This window comes from Mytilus trossulus, chromosome 1 (genome assembly GCF_036588685.1).
Source record: "Mytilus trossulus isolate FHL-02 chromosome 1, PNRI_Mtr1.1.1.hap1, whole genome shotgun sequence".
NCBI lineage: Eukaryota > Metazoa > Mollusca > Bivalvia > Mytilida > Mytilidae > Mytilus > Mytilus trossulus.
The window spans coordinates 751,643-770,366 of NC_086373.1; the positions used below are offsets into that span (position 1 = coordinate 751,643).

Sequence of the window (18,724 nt, forward strand, 5' to 3'; positions counted from 1 at the left end):
GGATGAAAGAGCCTTGTTGTTCATCTGATGACGAAACCCTGACATCTTATCATGTTACACCCACAAAACTTAGACAAGCAACAAATTATAGGTACTAGACCAAAATGGTCAAATTAATTTCAGTTATCAAAATAGACGTACAAAGTGTTGTGATCAATGGGAGGGTTGATTCATCCCAATATGTAAACTTGATTAATGGGGTATGTTGTTATTTACAATAATATCAAAATACATATCGCCTCTAATTTAGCCTTGGATTATATGTACTTTTAATAAGATATAGTTTCTTTTTGTATTTGGCCAGTCCGTCTTTAGATCTAGGTGTAACAGTTTTTTCATTGCAGATACCATTTTGATTCAAATTAATTAATTTGTCAATAATATACTATGAAAAAAGTGCTTGTTAAACGTCCTGTACTTCGAATTTCCAAATACAATTGATAGTTGGGTCTTCGTTTAGTTTTGAATGTATTAAGGCTTTTAAGTAAGAAACGCGTTACTCGCTTACTGTTTTAATAGAAACAGAAATAAGGACCAATGAATTAATTTGCAGAGAAATAATTAAATATTAAAACTTTATATAGCTGGTATATGTTGATCCAGAAACTGACATATTAATCGAATTAATGTGTAGGTAATTTTATTATAAATGTGTTATATATATTTATGTCTTTACAATATATCGCCAATGTTATCAAAATGTTGTGGACATTTTATAACAGTCTTTTTTCAAGTTTTATTGAAGCAAAATGTGCCAACTATTTTTACTTGTGCTTAAATGGCACCAAAACATTTTAAATGGTTTCAATTGAATTAACAGAGACTTCCATAATATATACCAACCAATTAAAAGATAAGAAAATCGTAGCTTTTCACTCCTTTTAAATTGCTATTCATTAAAAAGGATAAGTCGTTTGTTTCTTATTTAAATGGAAACTTTAATTTGTTCAAAATGTATTTTTACAACATTGAACGGTAGCGCCAGTTTGTCTCGAGTTTACTTAATCCGCTTTGTTCATGAAATACCGATCCACACTTCAACCTATGTAACAATTGCAAAAGCAACACCAAACCACTTAACCGATGATACGATGTTTAAATGGAGTACCTGTTTTACATTCAAAACATGAAAGTAATAAACGGTCAGCAAAATGGACGGAAAATCGTCTTATGACCACTATTCTTTTCTTAATCTCATCTCTAAACATCCTCACTACAGTGGTAATGAAATGTTTTAGGTTACATAATGTTCACAGTTTAAAACGCAAAGCCAGGGAACCAACTCGGAGTTCATATTATATTTTTGAATAGTACTTCAAAAGTATTTAAATAAATAATAGTAATTTTAAGTTAATTTTAGGATAAACACTTAAAGCAACAATTTAAGACTTCGTACAAAAAAAAATACGCTAATATTTTATAAAATAGCTAATGTTATGAAGTCAAAATCAATATATTTTTCCTCCAGCTATTTGCAAAATCTTGAGATTTAAAACATTTTATGTTTGCTTTGTGGAAATGATATTCTACGATTAGATGTAATTCTGAATTCTAAATTTTGATCTTTTTTATATATTCAAAAAGTCCTTGAGTAATGCTTTATTTGTGGAAACGCATTCAAAATTCTATGTAGACCCGACTAACTTGAATATCTGCAAGGACTTTTAACAAGCGCATTTCACCTAGTTTTATAGTAACAAAATAACCAGTACTTGTGTCAAACATTACATTCTTTTTGTACTTTTAAAATCAGTCCTCGATGAAATTCTGTTTTGAATGCCTTTTCGCTTATATTTGGACGTGTGCAACTGTTATATGTTCATATAAAAATAACTGAACATGCGGTATAAATGCACATAAGATATCCCTCCACCAAAGTCGGATTATTTAGCAACACAGGTCATCATGGGGATTCAACAATGAGTAAAACACAGCGCTGCACAATAAGCTATAAAAAACAGGATTCAACGCGTCTACGACAGATCGCCCCCTCCCCTAACATAGGTCAGTAGTGTAAGAGGCTGAGCACAACATTTGGACAACACAGGACCATTATTTGTAGAGGCCTTTTCCCAAAGCACGAAGATCAACTTACAAAAAGTCAAAAGACTCCCATTTCTGATGTAATGGTACTTGACGTAACTGAAAGCTAATTCAAAGCCAATAACAACATATAAATAAACAATTTTTTTTCCAGAAAAAAGTATCAATCAGTACGCATGCAACAAGTTTTACACAAAAAAATTGAAAATAGAACAGTTTTAAATTAGTAAAAATAGATCAACTTAATAACTTCACCATTGTCTGCTATATGTTCATTGTGTATGAAACAGAATGTGTATGATGTGGCACCATGTGTGTCAATTACTAAGACAATCAGCTATAGACTAGTATATGTATTATTTGACAATTTTTTAATGTACTACGTCCAGAATTTGTTTAAAAAAAAGTAATTGAACAAGTATTATCTTAAACTGACACACAAAAATTGGCTTGAACATTAAAACAATCTGAAGTTACAGAACATTAAAACAATCTGAAGTTACAGAACATTAAAACAATCTGAAGTTACAGAACAAAGAATGCATTCAAGATGGTGCATGTACTTCTAAGATTCCTTTATAAGGGTTAAAAAATTAATGCTTCATCATAAATGCTTTGATTTTATAAGAAAGACATGAAAGAACCATTTAATGCAGATTTCTGACGGATGATGTAGATTGCAATTTTCCCCTAACCAAGTTGATATAATTAATTACAGTTAAAAATCATGATAGCATAAACGTGTAACACAGTCATTACCAATACAGGCCAAACATGTACAACAGTAGTATGAAAAAAATCTTCCAATAAACATATCTTATGAATTATTTTTTTCAGAATTATAGCGGTATTTATTTATAAAACTCCACAGGAATATTGAAATGCATTTATTATTTATATATCAATGTGTGTTCCATATTACTTCTATAATTTGTGAAAGATTTTATGGTTGATTTTTGTGTCTTTTTTTATTTTTTTTTTAAATAATAATAAATATGTTTAATGATTGTCATGGACAGAGACCGTTTATATACATACATGTTGAATATTAACTATTCGAAAGCAAAATTATTTTTTTTGTATTATCTTTGAGTACTAATTTATGAAAAAGTAAATTAAAGTTTAGGTTACGGATTTAAGATTTATTGGATTAACGTACTATATTGAAAAATGTATAATATTGTTTTTAAATGGATTAATTATTTATACAAATACGACTTTCCATTTTTCAATGTTTATTTTGATGGCGGCATTGTTTTTTCACATGGCCATGATAAGAGGCCAACATATTCAACAAATTCCGATTTATCTTAAATCCGTGTAAGATTTAGGTAAAAAAAAATCGAAGGCGTCAAAATTCCATTACAGAAATACTGTCAAGCCATTAAAAGCGTAAACTACTATACGATAGTTAGTCCTTTACATAAATATACTAATGAATCAATTCTCTTCGTAAATCCCGTGGATTTGTATAAAAAAGTTTGAGAAACATACTGTTAATTAAAAAGTAAACACAAAACAAAATATCTTTACACTGTTGGAATTAAGTCTATAATCTTTTTGTAGAAATTGATTGTTTGTATGACAAAAATAATTTCTCACAATGGGATAAATGGAGAATTAATCCTAAATATATACAAAAAAAAGATCCAAATTATTTGACACCGGTGAAATGGAAATTATTCCAAAATATGTATCATTTAATTAAAAATATAAGGACTGTCATTTTATTTAGAATCAATTTCCTTTTTATTGTGGATTTGTTTGTGTCAGCTATCACTGAACAATAGTTTAAAGTTTTCAATTGAATTTGAAATAATTCAAATAGACAGTTTCATATACGAGAAATTTCAACCGTGAAAATTCCTTCGTCCACCTCTCTCTCTCTTCCCAGAGTCGACCCGGAAAAGTTCATTGAAAAAATTGAGTAAACATCACTAATTGTACAGAATCTCTTCTCAATGTTTTCCATTCATTGGTTTTATAAAAGACTAATTCAATTGAAAAAAATCTGTTGAGTTCTACTCGAGGAATTGAGTGGTGTTAAATTTTGGGCGGAGCTAAAACCTGTCTATTAAAACCTTATTTACCTTAAACAGAAATACAGACTGAAAAATTACTCATTAATCCCGCCTTTTCGTCTCGGTATATTATTTTTGTTCAGTGAACCATGGTATGATAGGCTTGTCCTATAATACACTTAAAACAGTGCTCCAGGTTTATTTTGGATATGTGCCTTACGGCTAGTTGTTTACACACTGATATTGGACTGTGATCTTATTTGAAGATTTTTTCTGCATTTTTGTATCAGATTTAATTTATATTTTGTATTTTTCTTGGACTAGTAATACAAACTGTGTATAATTAAATGCTATATGGAATAGATTTTGGACCAGCGATAAACGAAGTTAACCTATCCCAGGGATATTTATTATTAGCGAGTAGCTAGTAATGGCCCAAGTCAGTCCCGTGGGTCATAATCACGTCGCCACAGCAGAAGAAACAGGTCAAGCCGAAGTTAACGGAACTTCTATCACCGATCTCGACCAATCACCGAATTATTACAAACGAGACATGCCATCGGCATACAATGGCAATGTTGAAACGGAGGTATCTATATAAGTATTATATGATAGTTATGTTTTGTAGCCTTACTGATACATATTTATTTTATTTTCCGGTTGCTTAGAGCTAAATTCGTCAATTAAGCTTCGCAAATAGATCTCAATTATTATTATAAATATATTGCAATTTCTTTTATTTTATTATTTCAGGAAAGACGCGATGTTTCTAGCCATGGAGGACTTGGTCAACTGGTCAGTTCTATGTCTACAACAGGAACATTTCCGCCGGCTCCAAGACTATCCCATACTCCAACATCTGACTTCCAGCCTCCGTACTTTCCTCCGCCGTATAACCTCCAGGCGCAACAAGGAATGGAATTTCATCATGCTCATTTTAACACAGACTCATATTCTCATTTAAGTAATTTCCATCCAGGCTCCCAAAATTATCAACAAATTCATGTTCCGGACAGCAGAGCTATCCGTTATAAAGAAGAACCCATTCATAACATGCATGGACTTACGGCCCCTAATGATTCCCGGCGGTTAGACTATGGAGGATTTAGACGGTCTGATGTTTTAGTTCCTGGTGGTCATTTAGGATTCGGTGAACACGATGGGGGTTTTGTGCACCATAATTCGGTTACACAGGCCATTGAAGATGCTGTTCATCAAGTAAGTCTTTACGTTTATTTAGTTTTGTTTTTATATACAAGTTGTTTTGAATTTTTGAATATTTGTTACCTTTTACTTTGTTCGGGTTCTGATTAATCCTAAATTTGTCATTTTTGGATAAAAAATAATTAACTAAAGTGAGTTTTAAAATAAAATCCATTTGATAAAGATATACTTAAAAACTATTTAACATTTCTTGAATTTGACGAAGTGTAGTTAGAATAAAATTAGAGTTTAAATGTTGTTTCTATAAAATTAATGGTTATAAAAGTCGTAGATCTGTAAATACTGTCATTATAAGTTATTTGAATAGTTTCAAATTACTATCGCTTACTAAGAGTTTTCAGAATTCTTGAATAATCGAAACCATTATGACATTTTGAATAGCTTCAATTCAATGTAACTTTATCATTCTTTTGAAATTTCTCCATCAACCAGGGTGGGAAAATTTAGTCCCGCTACTTTTCCATGATTTTCTAAAACAAGTGTAAATAAAATATATTTGCTGTAAGAATTAAAGGTAAAAATAAGAAGCGAAATTGAATAAATTTGAATATTTGTTTTCATTCTTTAAATGAAAATACAAATAAACTTATTGACTCCGGTATTGTTACAAGTACCCTGGGGGATTTTACAAGTGCAAGCTATACCGCATAATAGATAAAGCCATTCAAAACCGTGGAGTGCACCCCGGGCTAAACTAAACGGCACGCGTTAGCTAGACTATTAAATGACTTATAATAGACATAACAGTTATGGAAAATGAATCGTAGATAGGATTTGTTCCGTTTTGTAAGTAATTTAACCGCTTCTTTATTTTTCATAGTTTGCTTTTGCTTACTTTTTCTTTGATAATTTTCAGCGCACCATTTTCTTTAATGTTTTCGCAATAACATTTCGGATCGGAATTTTAAATTTCATTTACAGTCACAATTTGTCAGAAAATAAAACATAAATCAAAAATATATTTTATACATATTAATATTATGATGTACCTGGTCGTTCCAGGTTGACGGATTTTTTCTTTCATAAATGTATTTTACCAAAAGACATTTTTATGTACAACATACCATATACTTGTACTAGGTGTATCACATAACATTAATTTTTCTTAAAATTTCTAGTAATGATGTGAACATCCGCCCATTACTGAACGATTTTAAGTAAATTATTACTTTACAATTTCAAGATGTTAATAAAGATTTTTTTTTTCAAATGAAATTTTAATGTAACCATTTTTTAGGTGTTAAACAGGTAACAAAATACTATCGGATCAACAGAATTAGAACCAGTTTTATATACATTTACATTTTCTCACTTTGGTTGTACTAAAATTACAACTAGCGAAAAAATGCTATTTTTCTTAAAAGCTTCCAAAACTAATCTTTTATAGGTGTCATGACACCTATTCAATTTTGTAAGTAGGGGTCTGAATTCACGCATAGCCATAGATTTCTTACATAGCGTCCAACAAAGAAATGGCCACGTTTACAATATAATTTAATCTATCCCGCGTTCCTGAATAACATTTAGTGAGAAAATCTATATTTGATGACCTTTTTCTGGACAATAATACTTAATGGGAAATTATGCAACGGTGGTCAAAATGTAATTATCAGACGGAATTAGTTAAACTTTAAATCAACATTTCATTTTTATATATTCTCTATTCTTAAAAGGGGGTCATGTCTCCATTCAAGGTTGTTGTGTAAGGAATATTTTTGCATGAAAGACCTCGCTTTCAATTAGGCAAATGCTCTGTCTTAAGTATCAGTTTTTCAAGTATGCAGAGGAGACCAAAATATATTTTAATGCTTATATATGGTTAATCTGAAGTTTTCTTTAGACTGGACAGGCATCCATAACTTGAGTAGCACACAGCAGAGTATACATTAACATTATAATACATATCAGGACAAAATTTTATATATACGCCAGACGCGCGTTTCCTCTACATAACCCTATTCAGTGACGCTCGTACATGTATCCAAAAAAAAAGAAACAGTATAAAGTAATGTGAGTTTATTTCCATCTTACGCAGATCTGACCTAGAAATAATTTATTTGAAACATGGACATATTAGAAAATCTATTGCCCTCATCTAGTCGGCCATGCATCATATAAATGATCATTTTACAGCTCTTTTATCACTCATTCCCATCAAAAAATCAACAACCCTCTGACAGATGAGCAATGTGTACTTATTTATCGAGGAGAAAGGTGCGGTTTGTCACTTTCTGTAAAGTATTTCGATCTTAAATTCATACACGTAAGACTATGTTTCATAGATCAGAAATATTAATGCTAGAAACTTCCAAAAATAATTTGTACTGGTTATATAATATTTATATAAATTACATGTTAGACCGACAATGACAACTTATTGATGACAGTAAAAAGGGTTGAAATAAACATACATAGTATTGAAACTATTATTCAATCAAAATGTCCTAAAGATTTCGCAACAGAAAAAACATTAACTTATCATATAACTTCTCTACGCGGATGAGGTACAAGGTCATCAACAAAGTCCTTATATCTAAATCCATCGGAGGTGTACTGATTGATAATTTAGTCTCCGAAATGAAGAATTATTTTTTGGTTGCTATTTAGGATTTGGACAAGTAGTTTTCTCGTTTGAATTGTTTTACATTGTCTTATCGGGGCCTTTTTATAGCTGACTATGCGGTATGGGCTTTGCTCATTGTTGAAGGCCGTACGGTGACCTATAGTTGTTAATGTTTGTGTCATTTTGGTCTTTTGTGGATAGTTGTCTCATTGGCAATCATATAACATCTTCTTTTTTATATAGCTTACAATATAACCACGAGTACTCTTAATTCGGTACTTTCTGGGGTTCTTTCCTTTTTGTTACTTGTTTTTTAGATTAGTACCAATATAATAATTGGATCCTTTTTAAATGATGTTTACTGTTTGTTTTTATGTTGTGCTGTTACATTACAGTCCCAGGAAAGGGTCGAGTGCTCAAAAACATTTTGAATCCCGACTTTATTTGCCTGTCTTAAATTATGAGCATGTAATACAGTGGTTGTCTGTGGTTGCTGTCTGCCATTACTACATTTTCTTACTGGAATGAATACGTTTAATCATGCCCTGGAATGTACAGCATACACGTCATTGTTGAAGGCTATATTCTATATATAAGGGCGTACATGGGGTAAAATTACCCCATTTCTATCGGTCGTCATTGGGTGATCTTAACGGAATATATGTGCAACAGACAACCAAAGGTCTACGTAATTTTTTGCAATTTAATTCCCGATCTTTCTGCTTCCATACTTTATCACCAAATACTTATTGTCGGACATTGAAATATTATGAGCCACCACCATGGAGCACTTGGGTTCATCTGTTCTGTGCAATGTGTTGTTGATTTATCTTTGTCTCTTCGTCTTTTGATCTTACGGTAATGATGATGCCTGTCCTCCGACTTATGTTTTTATGTACCACCTGGTATCTTTGTCTTTTTCTGACATGTGTATAATCCACAGTGACTCTAATGCATATTCTGAATAAAGTGGGACGTATGTTTGTTTTCACCTATAGTCAGTTATCCAAATTATAAATAGATGTTCCACAGTTCTCAGATATTCCTCAGATGCATTACTTACAAAGTAAGAAGATTACGAACTTAGTTGTCTATTAATTTTGCTGTAACTTGCCCAGAAAGTGATTTGACCAGACAATTTGTTGGTCAATTCAAAATATACAATGGTATGGGCAATTAAAAAACGAAGTTTTTTAGTTCTCGCTATAAAGTCATGCGTTTGATCCTCTTGTGTACATTTTGAGGTAAGATTCTGTTTATTATCTGCAAGTGCACATTGAGTATTTTGATAATGAAATCTCAATTTCTGTTTTTTTCTTTTAATCGATTAAAGGAGTTCGGGTGTTAGAATTTTGACCATTTTAGACCATTGAAAGTTTTGTAAAATTGGATGCGGTTCAGTTTTCAGAAATTAATTTCAATTTATTCCAAATTGGAATTTAAGCCGGAAAATGATCCAACACCTATTAAAACCCACGACATTTGTAGGTCAGCCCACAATGACATTCCTTTACCATTGCACAATAAGATGACCATTACTAGCCGGTACTGGCCTTCACTTCTATCCAAACACATTTAATGTCTATTTAATTGACCATTCTCACAAATCTGAAATTGCAAATGAATAGTTTCGGGTGGGTGAATAGTAATTTTAACTATAAAAGATTTGATAGTGTAGATTTAAATTTGATAAAACAACCCATCGAAATGGAAGATATTTATCTATGATTTTTATATATCTTTGTTTTTGAAATTCAGAGTGAAAGTCAATTACGTGTTACTTTGTCGCCATTACAGGTTCATGTTGATACAATTTTTTGATTGATGGCATATAGCCGACATCTTGGCAAGTGACAGATTATAGTTACCTTTCGTTTCAGAAATTACGACAGTTATACTATGTTGTCATGGTGACCATAATACTGATTACCGTTTTAGTTTTTCACAACACATTTCCCTTTAACATCAATTAATTAGATAATGTTCTTTTATAGAATTAATTTTTGTCCCTTTCTCTTTCAGAACATTATAGAGGATACCAATAATTACATTGCCGATAGTCATGGAGTCATCAGAAAAGGTAAGCAGACGATAGAAAACTATTGAATCTGTAACCCATATATCAGCAGACGATAGAAAACTATTGAATCTGTAACCCATATATCAGCACACATGCAATCCTCTAAGGAATAGGTTCATAGACAACATAAGCAACTAGTGGAATTCTTTACTTTATTAAGGTTCATGGTAGTTACAACTTTTAAAACTCTTCTGCTTGACGTTTGTGATTGAAAAAAAAACCCAGAAAGCAACGAATTTCAGTCAAGTATGTACGAACAAAATCTAGATTTTGCATTTTTTGTTTAAAAAAGCTTGTACAAGAACTTGAAAGAAAGACCAACCTTTGTCATGTGATAAAATTAAATAGATATTCCATTATTGCTAGGTCTTGCAATTCAGTATTATAACAGGTATATCTTTTACAAACAATGCTTTTGTACACTAAGCAATTTACCCTCAGATAATTTATCTTTCACATGTTGGTATCAAAGTCTTGTAATTATTTGTAACATAACTTGTTTTTTGTGTTATCATTATCTTGGACTAAGTCTTATTATTCTGGAACCAAACCACAAGAGAAGACAACTCTCCTGTAACTACTACACCGTTTATTGTGAGCACCTCCCTTCTCGGGTTGACATCCATTACAAAAATATTAACTTTAATTTCAACGTAATAAAATTCCAATTTCTGTTGAAAATTTGACGTACTATTAAATCTGTGCAACCTAACAGCATGGTACGTTAAAGGAAACATGAACTTCGGAGGCAGGTGGCCTTGTTATTTAATTGGTGTTAGTATAATAGAGATATCTAGAAAACGATTTCATGGTTTCTGCTCTCGGTTACACATTGCTGGGTCTACCCACATGTAAACCGGGTAGACGTGTGAATTACGTAGCTTAACTTGGTACATCGGATAATTAAATACTCGCTTCATCTATTCATAAACTCATAAATGTTTTAACCACAACTAATATAAGTTTTTTTAGTATGAAAATCGGAAAGAATACAGATGAGTTATTCTTGTTGAAGTTTTAAGTAACCGCTGTGATTTTCTAAGGGTTTTTAAAATTTTAGGTATCCAAGTAAAATGAGCTTACATTAATACATCCAACTTTCTTCTAAACACAATCTATCCATATAGACTGTTAGAGAGCCGTGGTGTAGTGGTAAGCGCATCGGACTACTAACACAAAGGTTCCTGGTTCGATTCCCGTTTGGGATGAAAATTTCAGGAACTCAATTTTCGGCTCTCCCTTGACACCATTTGCGAGTATGGTCTTGAGGAAACGATGATAGTCCGTCGGACGGGGACGATAAATGGCTGACCCGTGTTAAGAGAGAGCCATATCTCTTGCACGTTAAAGACACCCTTGTAGATTTCGAAAAAGAGTAGGCTAATGCCGCTACAAGGCAGCACTCGCACCCGCAAAGTGGAAAGGGATTAATATAAGTTGTAAAATTTGTTTCCCAATCCACTATAAATAAATATGTTTAAACTAAAAACTAGACTGACATGTGACTCATGCCTTATCGTAATACTTATATATTGCTGACTTCATTGTAAGACTCGTCTTGCTTTTTTCTGTATAATTCGTTGACAACTGTAAATCTGTTCGGATTTTACTCTTTCGAATGTGATGTTTTCTATCCTTTGGCTTTGAGGTTCTCACTTATTAGAAAATAAATAAATGATGTATGATTTCCACGAGGCAACTCTTCTCCAAAGATCATGCTTTAAAGAATTTGTAAATAGTTGAGACAAATTTTCATATTGGGAGTGCAAATTAAAAACAACCAATAAAATTCCCAGTGCATGAATTGATCATCTCGATCAAATGAAAAACTTTAAACTTACTGTACTATTTGAACTGTTGAAGTTTAATGATGATAAATAGATTAAAAAACAGAATCAAGATGCATCATTTAGATTCTCCTGTAACACAATATCTTGCATTTCTTTAGCGAGCATATATAGACTTGATTTTGTAACCCCCCTAAATAGCTTCATATTTTTCTTACTTTTCAAAATTATACTGGTTTTCTAACTTAATTATTGTCAGGTTTTTTATGAGTTACTTTGATTGGAGAATAATGCAATCTTCCGATTGTTTTCCTTTGAACTTATTGTTTTCTATTTTTTCTACTTTTTTCTATCCCCTACTGGTATTTTCTTTTGTAACCCTTACAATAATATTTCTTGCAGACAAGATGAGCTACTATATAAAAGAATTTAAAACTACACGATAAAAGCTGATGTTATCTGTATGAAATGAGTACCAAAATCCATTTACTTCATATGAAATTGACAACATAAAATTATCCCGATTTACAAGGAAACGAAAAAAAATCATTCGGTTCAACTGTTCGTTAATTTAATGACGAGAAACATTGAATAAATAAAATACTCCATTTTAAAAATAGCTTTTGGAATTGAAGTGACAAGGAGCATTCACGACCGTCTTGTTTTATCAATGTCAAAACACACTTAACCAATTACACATCAAACGAATGTTGTCTATTTTAACCTAAAAGGTCAATGTGAACTTTTGACAATCTTTTTTCTATGCTAAGACTTTTACTAAAAGATATTCTGCTGAAACGTACACAGCCTATTTAAAACTCATGAATTTCATTGTCTAGTTGAATAATTCCCATTAGGTATACATTCCATACTACAAGATTGAAAAGCCTAAAAAATAACAAGTTGGATGTTTAAAAACCAGAATGACAATAAAAGAACTGGACAAAAGACTGTTTAAGGTCAACTTCCCGGAGAGTTGCAACCTAAGCTTAATTTTTGAATTGTAAATTTGAAGACAAGTGCAACATTTTCATTATTGTTTATATATGCATTCTTTTTTCTCTTATTTACAATACATTCGCCGATGTACATGTCTAATATCAAACATTTCCCTTTTGCAAGAGAAGAATCTTCTGTACGCGTTTAGTCACCATAATGTTCGCTGAATTGCAATGAGCCTTATTTGAGAAAAAAATCCAAGAACAAAATTTTCATCGTAATTAGCAAATCATTTGAGAGGAGAGCCGAATAAGAGATAAATTATATTACTTCACTCAAGCTAAATATCATCAGATCTGCAGATAATGACCCAAAATTGTATTTAAATTGGTCGTCATAGACAGATTTGTGCAATTAAGACGAGCTGAGTAGTTGGACGGGATTCTTCTGCCGTTGTCAGATTTCCAGAACGTTTAAGAATTTCTACAAATTGAATATACAACAAATTGATTTTTCCTTAAGTCCCTTTTTACAACACAACAGCAAATCATTTAGTTAATATGGCAGAATTAGAAGTATTGTCTTTTAACACTGCCGGTCGTGAAAGGGGAGGCTTATATGATATAGTTAGCATTTATATGTGTATTTGGTTGTGTTCATTCTTTGTGTATTTTCAGTTGTATTTGTTCTATATGTGTTTTCGGTTGTGCTCGTACTTTGTTTGTTTTCAGTTGTGTTCGTTCTGTGTGTGTTTTCGGTTGTTTCTGCCCATGCGAGATATTTTCAATTCACATTTCAAATACCATCGCACATACCGGTACTTCAGCCAATGATGCATTGTAATAGAAAACCAGATTTGGGGTTCGCTTACATCGTCCTAATTTGAGATTTGAAAACAAGGCAAATGGGAGAGGAAATCCTGAAATGTCATGTAAATGCAACCTGCCCCTTTCAACCCAGCTTTTTTTTCTGTTCAAATCCCCTTCCTCTTGATCCATCTTTAGTCACTTTGCGGAACTTACTCGATTACTTAATTTATTCATTATTTTAAAATATCTTACCCTCCTGAAAATGAACGAAACATACCCTTTGGAAAAGAAGCAACCACCGATCAATTATTCTTTTGTTCTCTGTAGTGTTTAACATGTGTTATTTGTCTTCTACTTTCAAATTTCCTTTCAGAGATTTTATTTAAAAGTTAAATGTGTATATTCTCTCTGTAAGAATATGTTTAACTCGTTTTTCGTCCTACCTCACTACATGGAGTCCACCAAACACGTCATTCACTGTGCATATTGTGTTAGAACTTTTATTATGTAAGAAGGTGTTTGGAGAAGAAGACTTTTGTTCTTCGGGTTGTTGTATCTAATAATATTTGATAGCTGTTCTTGTATTTATTTTAATCCTAATTCATTTCAATTTGGTTGCAGGAATTCGACCTAAAACAGAAAACGGTAAAGAATTAATTATATCAGGAATAACCTCTCCAGGAGACATATTCTGTTCAGTGCCAGGGCGACTGTCCTTACTGAGTTCAACATCAAAGTATAAAGTAACTGTTGCTGAAGTCCAAAGACGATTATCTCCTCCAGAATGTTTAAACGCATCTCTTTTAGGTGGCGTTCTTCGTCGGTAAGTAAACAGAAAACTTATTGAATATATCTTTATATTTTAATGGTTATCAGCTAAAAGCAAGATAGGAACTGTTTTTCGTGGAATCAGAATGGTAAATCTTTTGTCTGACCGTTTTACATAATAGATTCATCCAGCTGTACAAGATGTCCGTCCACTTTTATTCATATGTTAGAATTACTATAATTTCGTTCATAAATTTAAATTTATAAAACAAATTCAAATCTTAATATAATCAAAAGACACAATGGACGAACTCTCAGTTTAGAAGTCGCTAACAGACTGACATTAACGATTACTTGTTAGTCTTTCATTATGTCAGCGGGAGCGCTTCATACGTTCACAAATATGATGTTTTGCAGATTGTTGACCTTTTGAAACTTCTAGTTAACTTTGAGCTTTATAAAATATTTTGATGTTTAAATTTGTAAAAGATAAAAGAAATGTGCAACTGTTTGATGTGAAACTTTCCTTAATTAATGTCTCATTAGTATGTACAGTGGTCTGAATCCATAAACTGTAGAGAACTTGAAGACCGTCTATAAGACCGTATACAAACAGAGTAAGCCAAGCGTATTTCGATTTTACGCGCTTTCACCTTTTCGTGACCTAAGAAGGTTAAGAGAGTCATTATGATATATCGCGTAAGGTCAGGTAATCTCAGAATGACAAAGCTGTCAAAAGTTGGCCGAAAGAGGAATTAAGATTACAGAGCTCTAGGCTATAAAATATAAGTATTATGAAGTCTAAGTATTATGACTGGTTAAATTGAAAAGTCAAGTACCGATTACCTCAAAGTCTTAAAACCCAATTAAGAAATGCTGTACCAAAGCATGCATGTATATATTAAGTGAAACGACATATCGTGATATCAGCAGCACATTTTCAGAAGCATCATTTTTTTTTGCCCAAATATTTTGTTGTTGTTTCGATTGGACATTTAGTCTTTCTTAACCCTCTGTATAAAAGTATATATGTGTTGTGTTGTGTTCTTGTAGGGCTAAATCTAAAAATGGAGGTAGATCACTTAGAGAAAAGTTAGATAAAATTGGTTTGAGCTTACCGGCCGGAAGACGTAAGGCTGCAAATGTCACGCTTTTGACGTCACTAGTCGAGGGTAAGTAAAGAAAACAAAGATAAGAAATATATACAAAATAATTCTATTCCCAAAATACCATAAAACAAAAGAAAAATCACCCAAATACATGAACATACAGAGAAATAACGACCACAAGCGGTATCCAGACGTCATTTGACAACGATTAAGTCCACCAAGGGAAGTTCTCATCATTTATTATAACTTAAACAATGAACATACGTTTGTAAATGAACTTGTGGTATAACACTATTACTATTTCAAAATGTTTTAAAATAATAAAAAATAACAATGTAAAAATGACCACATGAAGAAGTATTAAAAATAAACACATTACACTATGATATGAATAAAACTGTCAAAATACATTAGTGGGACAGCTAACCAACAACACATGTTTACAAAAAATAAACACTTAGAGATTACCAAGGGTATTCAATGATCCCGAAACGACCATATCGTACGACTGTAACGAGATATAAACCACTCTCACATATTCTATATTTTATAATAAAGAATGAAAAGTAATTTCAATTGAAAGACACGATTAGACGTTTAATAAGAAAGAAAAACTATGTCACGGTTTCTTGAATATAGCGAGAAGACATTTACAAAATAAGTACTGGAGTGACATATATACTTAATAAGTATATAGATATTATTAGTTAACGAATTGACATTCCTAAGAGGTAATGCTTTCCTCGGTGGTGAGACGTGTAAGCTTTTCCTTGTTGTCAACTATAGTGATAGATGGATGACAAGCTATACCTACTCATCAGTCCACTCAACCGTGTCCATTACCTTCAAATATATACATGTTTATCATTCATTAGGCGACATGGATGATGATTTAATATAGATTTTACTGTCCCAATTCAATTTAACATTTTAGGATTAATCTGAGCATTTTCCCACATTGTGATGACGCCATTCATGGTTTTTAACTACTTCGATTTGACAACATTCTATCACTTTAATAAATATATTACATTAGTATAATTGGTTACCTTTTTTACTTTTTTTTATAGGAGAGGCAGTAAGGTTAGCACGAGATTACGGGTACCTGTGTGAGACTGAATTCCCAGGCAGACAGTGTGCCGAATATAACAGTCGACAATACAATACACAAGATCCATCAGAACTTGTAACGAGAAAAAATATGATTTTAGCTACAAAGTAAGCACAGGCTTTTGTTCTTGCTCTAGATCAGCTTTGAAATTAATATGCATGTCAACTTTCAAGATTCTTTCTTTTATTTTAACATGTAAAACATGTTAAATTTAGACTGATAAATTTTGCTAAGTTACTGAGAGATGAATCTGTTTTGTATTGTATTATATTATTGTACCAAGTAATTTGATGGGTTAGATCTATATAACTCCTGAACTTATAAGCTAATGATTTAATGACAATTTGAAGGTTTTTCAGAAAACTTTCAGATTTTTTTTAAAACGTGACAAGTTGAAGTTTGATCTGACAATTAGGAATGCATGTGTACAACTCGATTTAGATATATTTAAAGTATTTGTCAATGACATTTTCAAACTGAAGACTTTTGAATTTGGCATTTGCTTTCTCTGAGATACAATTCGTCGGCTAGGAGTCGAACGTTTAATTGCTTAGAAGTTGTGGTAGGCTACCCATGTTTAATGCCTAATGTCTACTTTAACTTTCTTTCGTATAACTGCTTGGCATGTTGGTAAAAAAACAACACGTGTTTATTCATATGAAATTAAAATGTATAGTCTTGAATAAATGGGTCGGTGTTTGCCACTAGATCTGAAACAGTTCAAATACTTCTGGTTCAATGAGTCGAACTAGTTGCCATCTTTTGATATTATTACTTGTTGTGAGTTTTATTGTTTTAGTTAACACATATATTTTTATTTCTGTAGGCAAATCTTGAAAGAATTCATGGACCTTCTCAATCAAGACAGATCTCCATTAGGAAATACTCGACCACAGACCATTCTAGAACCTGGAATACAAAGACATCTTACACATTTCAGTTTAATAACACATGGCTTCGGTTCGCCCGCCATTGTTGCTTCACTGACTGCTGTTCAGAACTATTTAAATGAAATGTTAAAAGTTATTGACAAAAATTTTACATCACAAAATACACAAGTTTCCTCGGCCAACCAAGTGGATATTAAATCTAAGTTACAAGAAAAGGACGATAATATCCGAGATTGAAATTTAAATATTTATTTAAAATCATCTTATTTACATATCATCTGGTTGAGGTATGATGAAGAGATGTTCCGAATGACTAAAAGTGCTGATAATTCCAAAAGACAAATGTGCTTAGTTTGTTTCCAGTGTAAGGTAACCAGACTTTGCTAATTCCAAGGAAATCCAGAGAACTGCGAGAACATTTATATTAACTTTTACCATAGCTGATAATAAATTCAGCGTGACGATATTGTTTTAAGCCATTGCCAGTGTTTGTTCATCGTGTTTGTTGTTTATAGTAATGAATTCAAACGGTTGTGGCATTACCAGAAATCAACACAACAGTGCCTGATAAATCTTATTTTCTTGCCATTCTTTTCTCTTCATTTCTTGTATGGATGCGAGTGAGTGATAGTCAACATTATAGCATTCCAAGTCTCATATTTTACACGGGTCAAATTAGTCATTCTTTGAAAGCCTTACTTATTAATCAAATACAAGACTTAAATATGTTATTTAGTCTCTTTCTAGTCGAACTGAAATCAAAATATTTGGAGAAATGTTATATTATTTGTTTTTTTTATATTTTTTGTGAGAGCATATATAAGCGAATTTAATGTGTTCATTGGATATAAGTACATTCCTAACTTATGTGATGTCCAGTGAAGAGTTATTGTACATGTTATAAATATGAAAAATTAATATGTTTATGTATTATGATATTGTATGAACATGTGGTTCATATATTAAAAAAAAGAAACAATTATTTCAATGTTGATATATATTTATCAGGAGCCCATACGAGATGAATGGAAATAAGTTTCGTGTCATTGGTTTAATGTATGACTCAACCCAACACGACAATCGTGCAACCTCTTTATTGAAAGGGTACAGGATACATGAACAACTGCATTTAATGGTCTGTCATAAGTAAGAAAAATTAGTGTATGTTGTCCAAAATATTACTTAAGTAATAAGTCTCTATTAAAGATGAATCATTAATAAATTACACGTGAAAAATTAAAATTCTTGAAATAATCTGGTAACCCAAAACATGCAGAATTTGCAAAGTTTAAAGTGTCCTTCGCGATGTAATATCACTGAGAGAAAGTGCACACGAAACTGGTGACCCCTATAACTATTACATCACAAAATAAAATTATA

At 31.9% G+C, this 18,724-nt stretch overlaps 1 protein-coding gene across 2 annotated transcripts in view; it reads left to right on the plus strand.

Moving 5' to 3' along the window:
* Positions 1–18,326, plus strand: part of LOC134711965 (transcription factor AP-2-epsilon-like) — a 30,735-nt gene extending 12,409 nt beyond the window's left edge. Inside the window, exons 1-7 of one of the 2 annotated variants that reach the window (XM_063573029.1) lie at positions 4,245–4,653; positions 4,818–5,282; positions 9,874–9,931; positions 14,088–14,289; positions 15,288–15,406; positions 16,414–16,561; positions 17,281–18,326. In XM_063573029.1, coding sequence (XP_063429099.1) covers positions 4,495–4,653; positions 4,818–5,282; positions 9,874–9,931; positions 14,088–14,289; positions 15,288–15,406; positions 16,414–16,561; positions 17,281–17,581 — 1,452 coding nt within the window. In that variant the 5' untranslated portion in view covers positions 4,245–4,494 and the 3' untranslated portion in view covers positions 17,582–18,326. Of the gene's footprint in view, positions 1–4,244; positions 4,654–4,817; positions 5,283–9,873; positions 9,932–14,087; positions 14,290–15,287; positions 15,407–16,413; positions 16,562–17,280 lie in introns of those variants that run through there. The other variant, XM_063573037.1, reaches the window with a different exon arrangement.
* Positions 18,327–18,724: the final 398 nt, after the last annotated feature.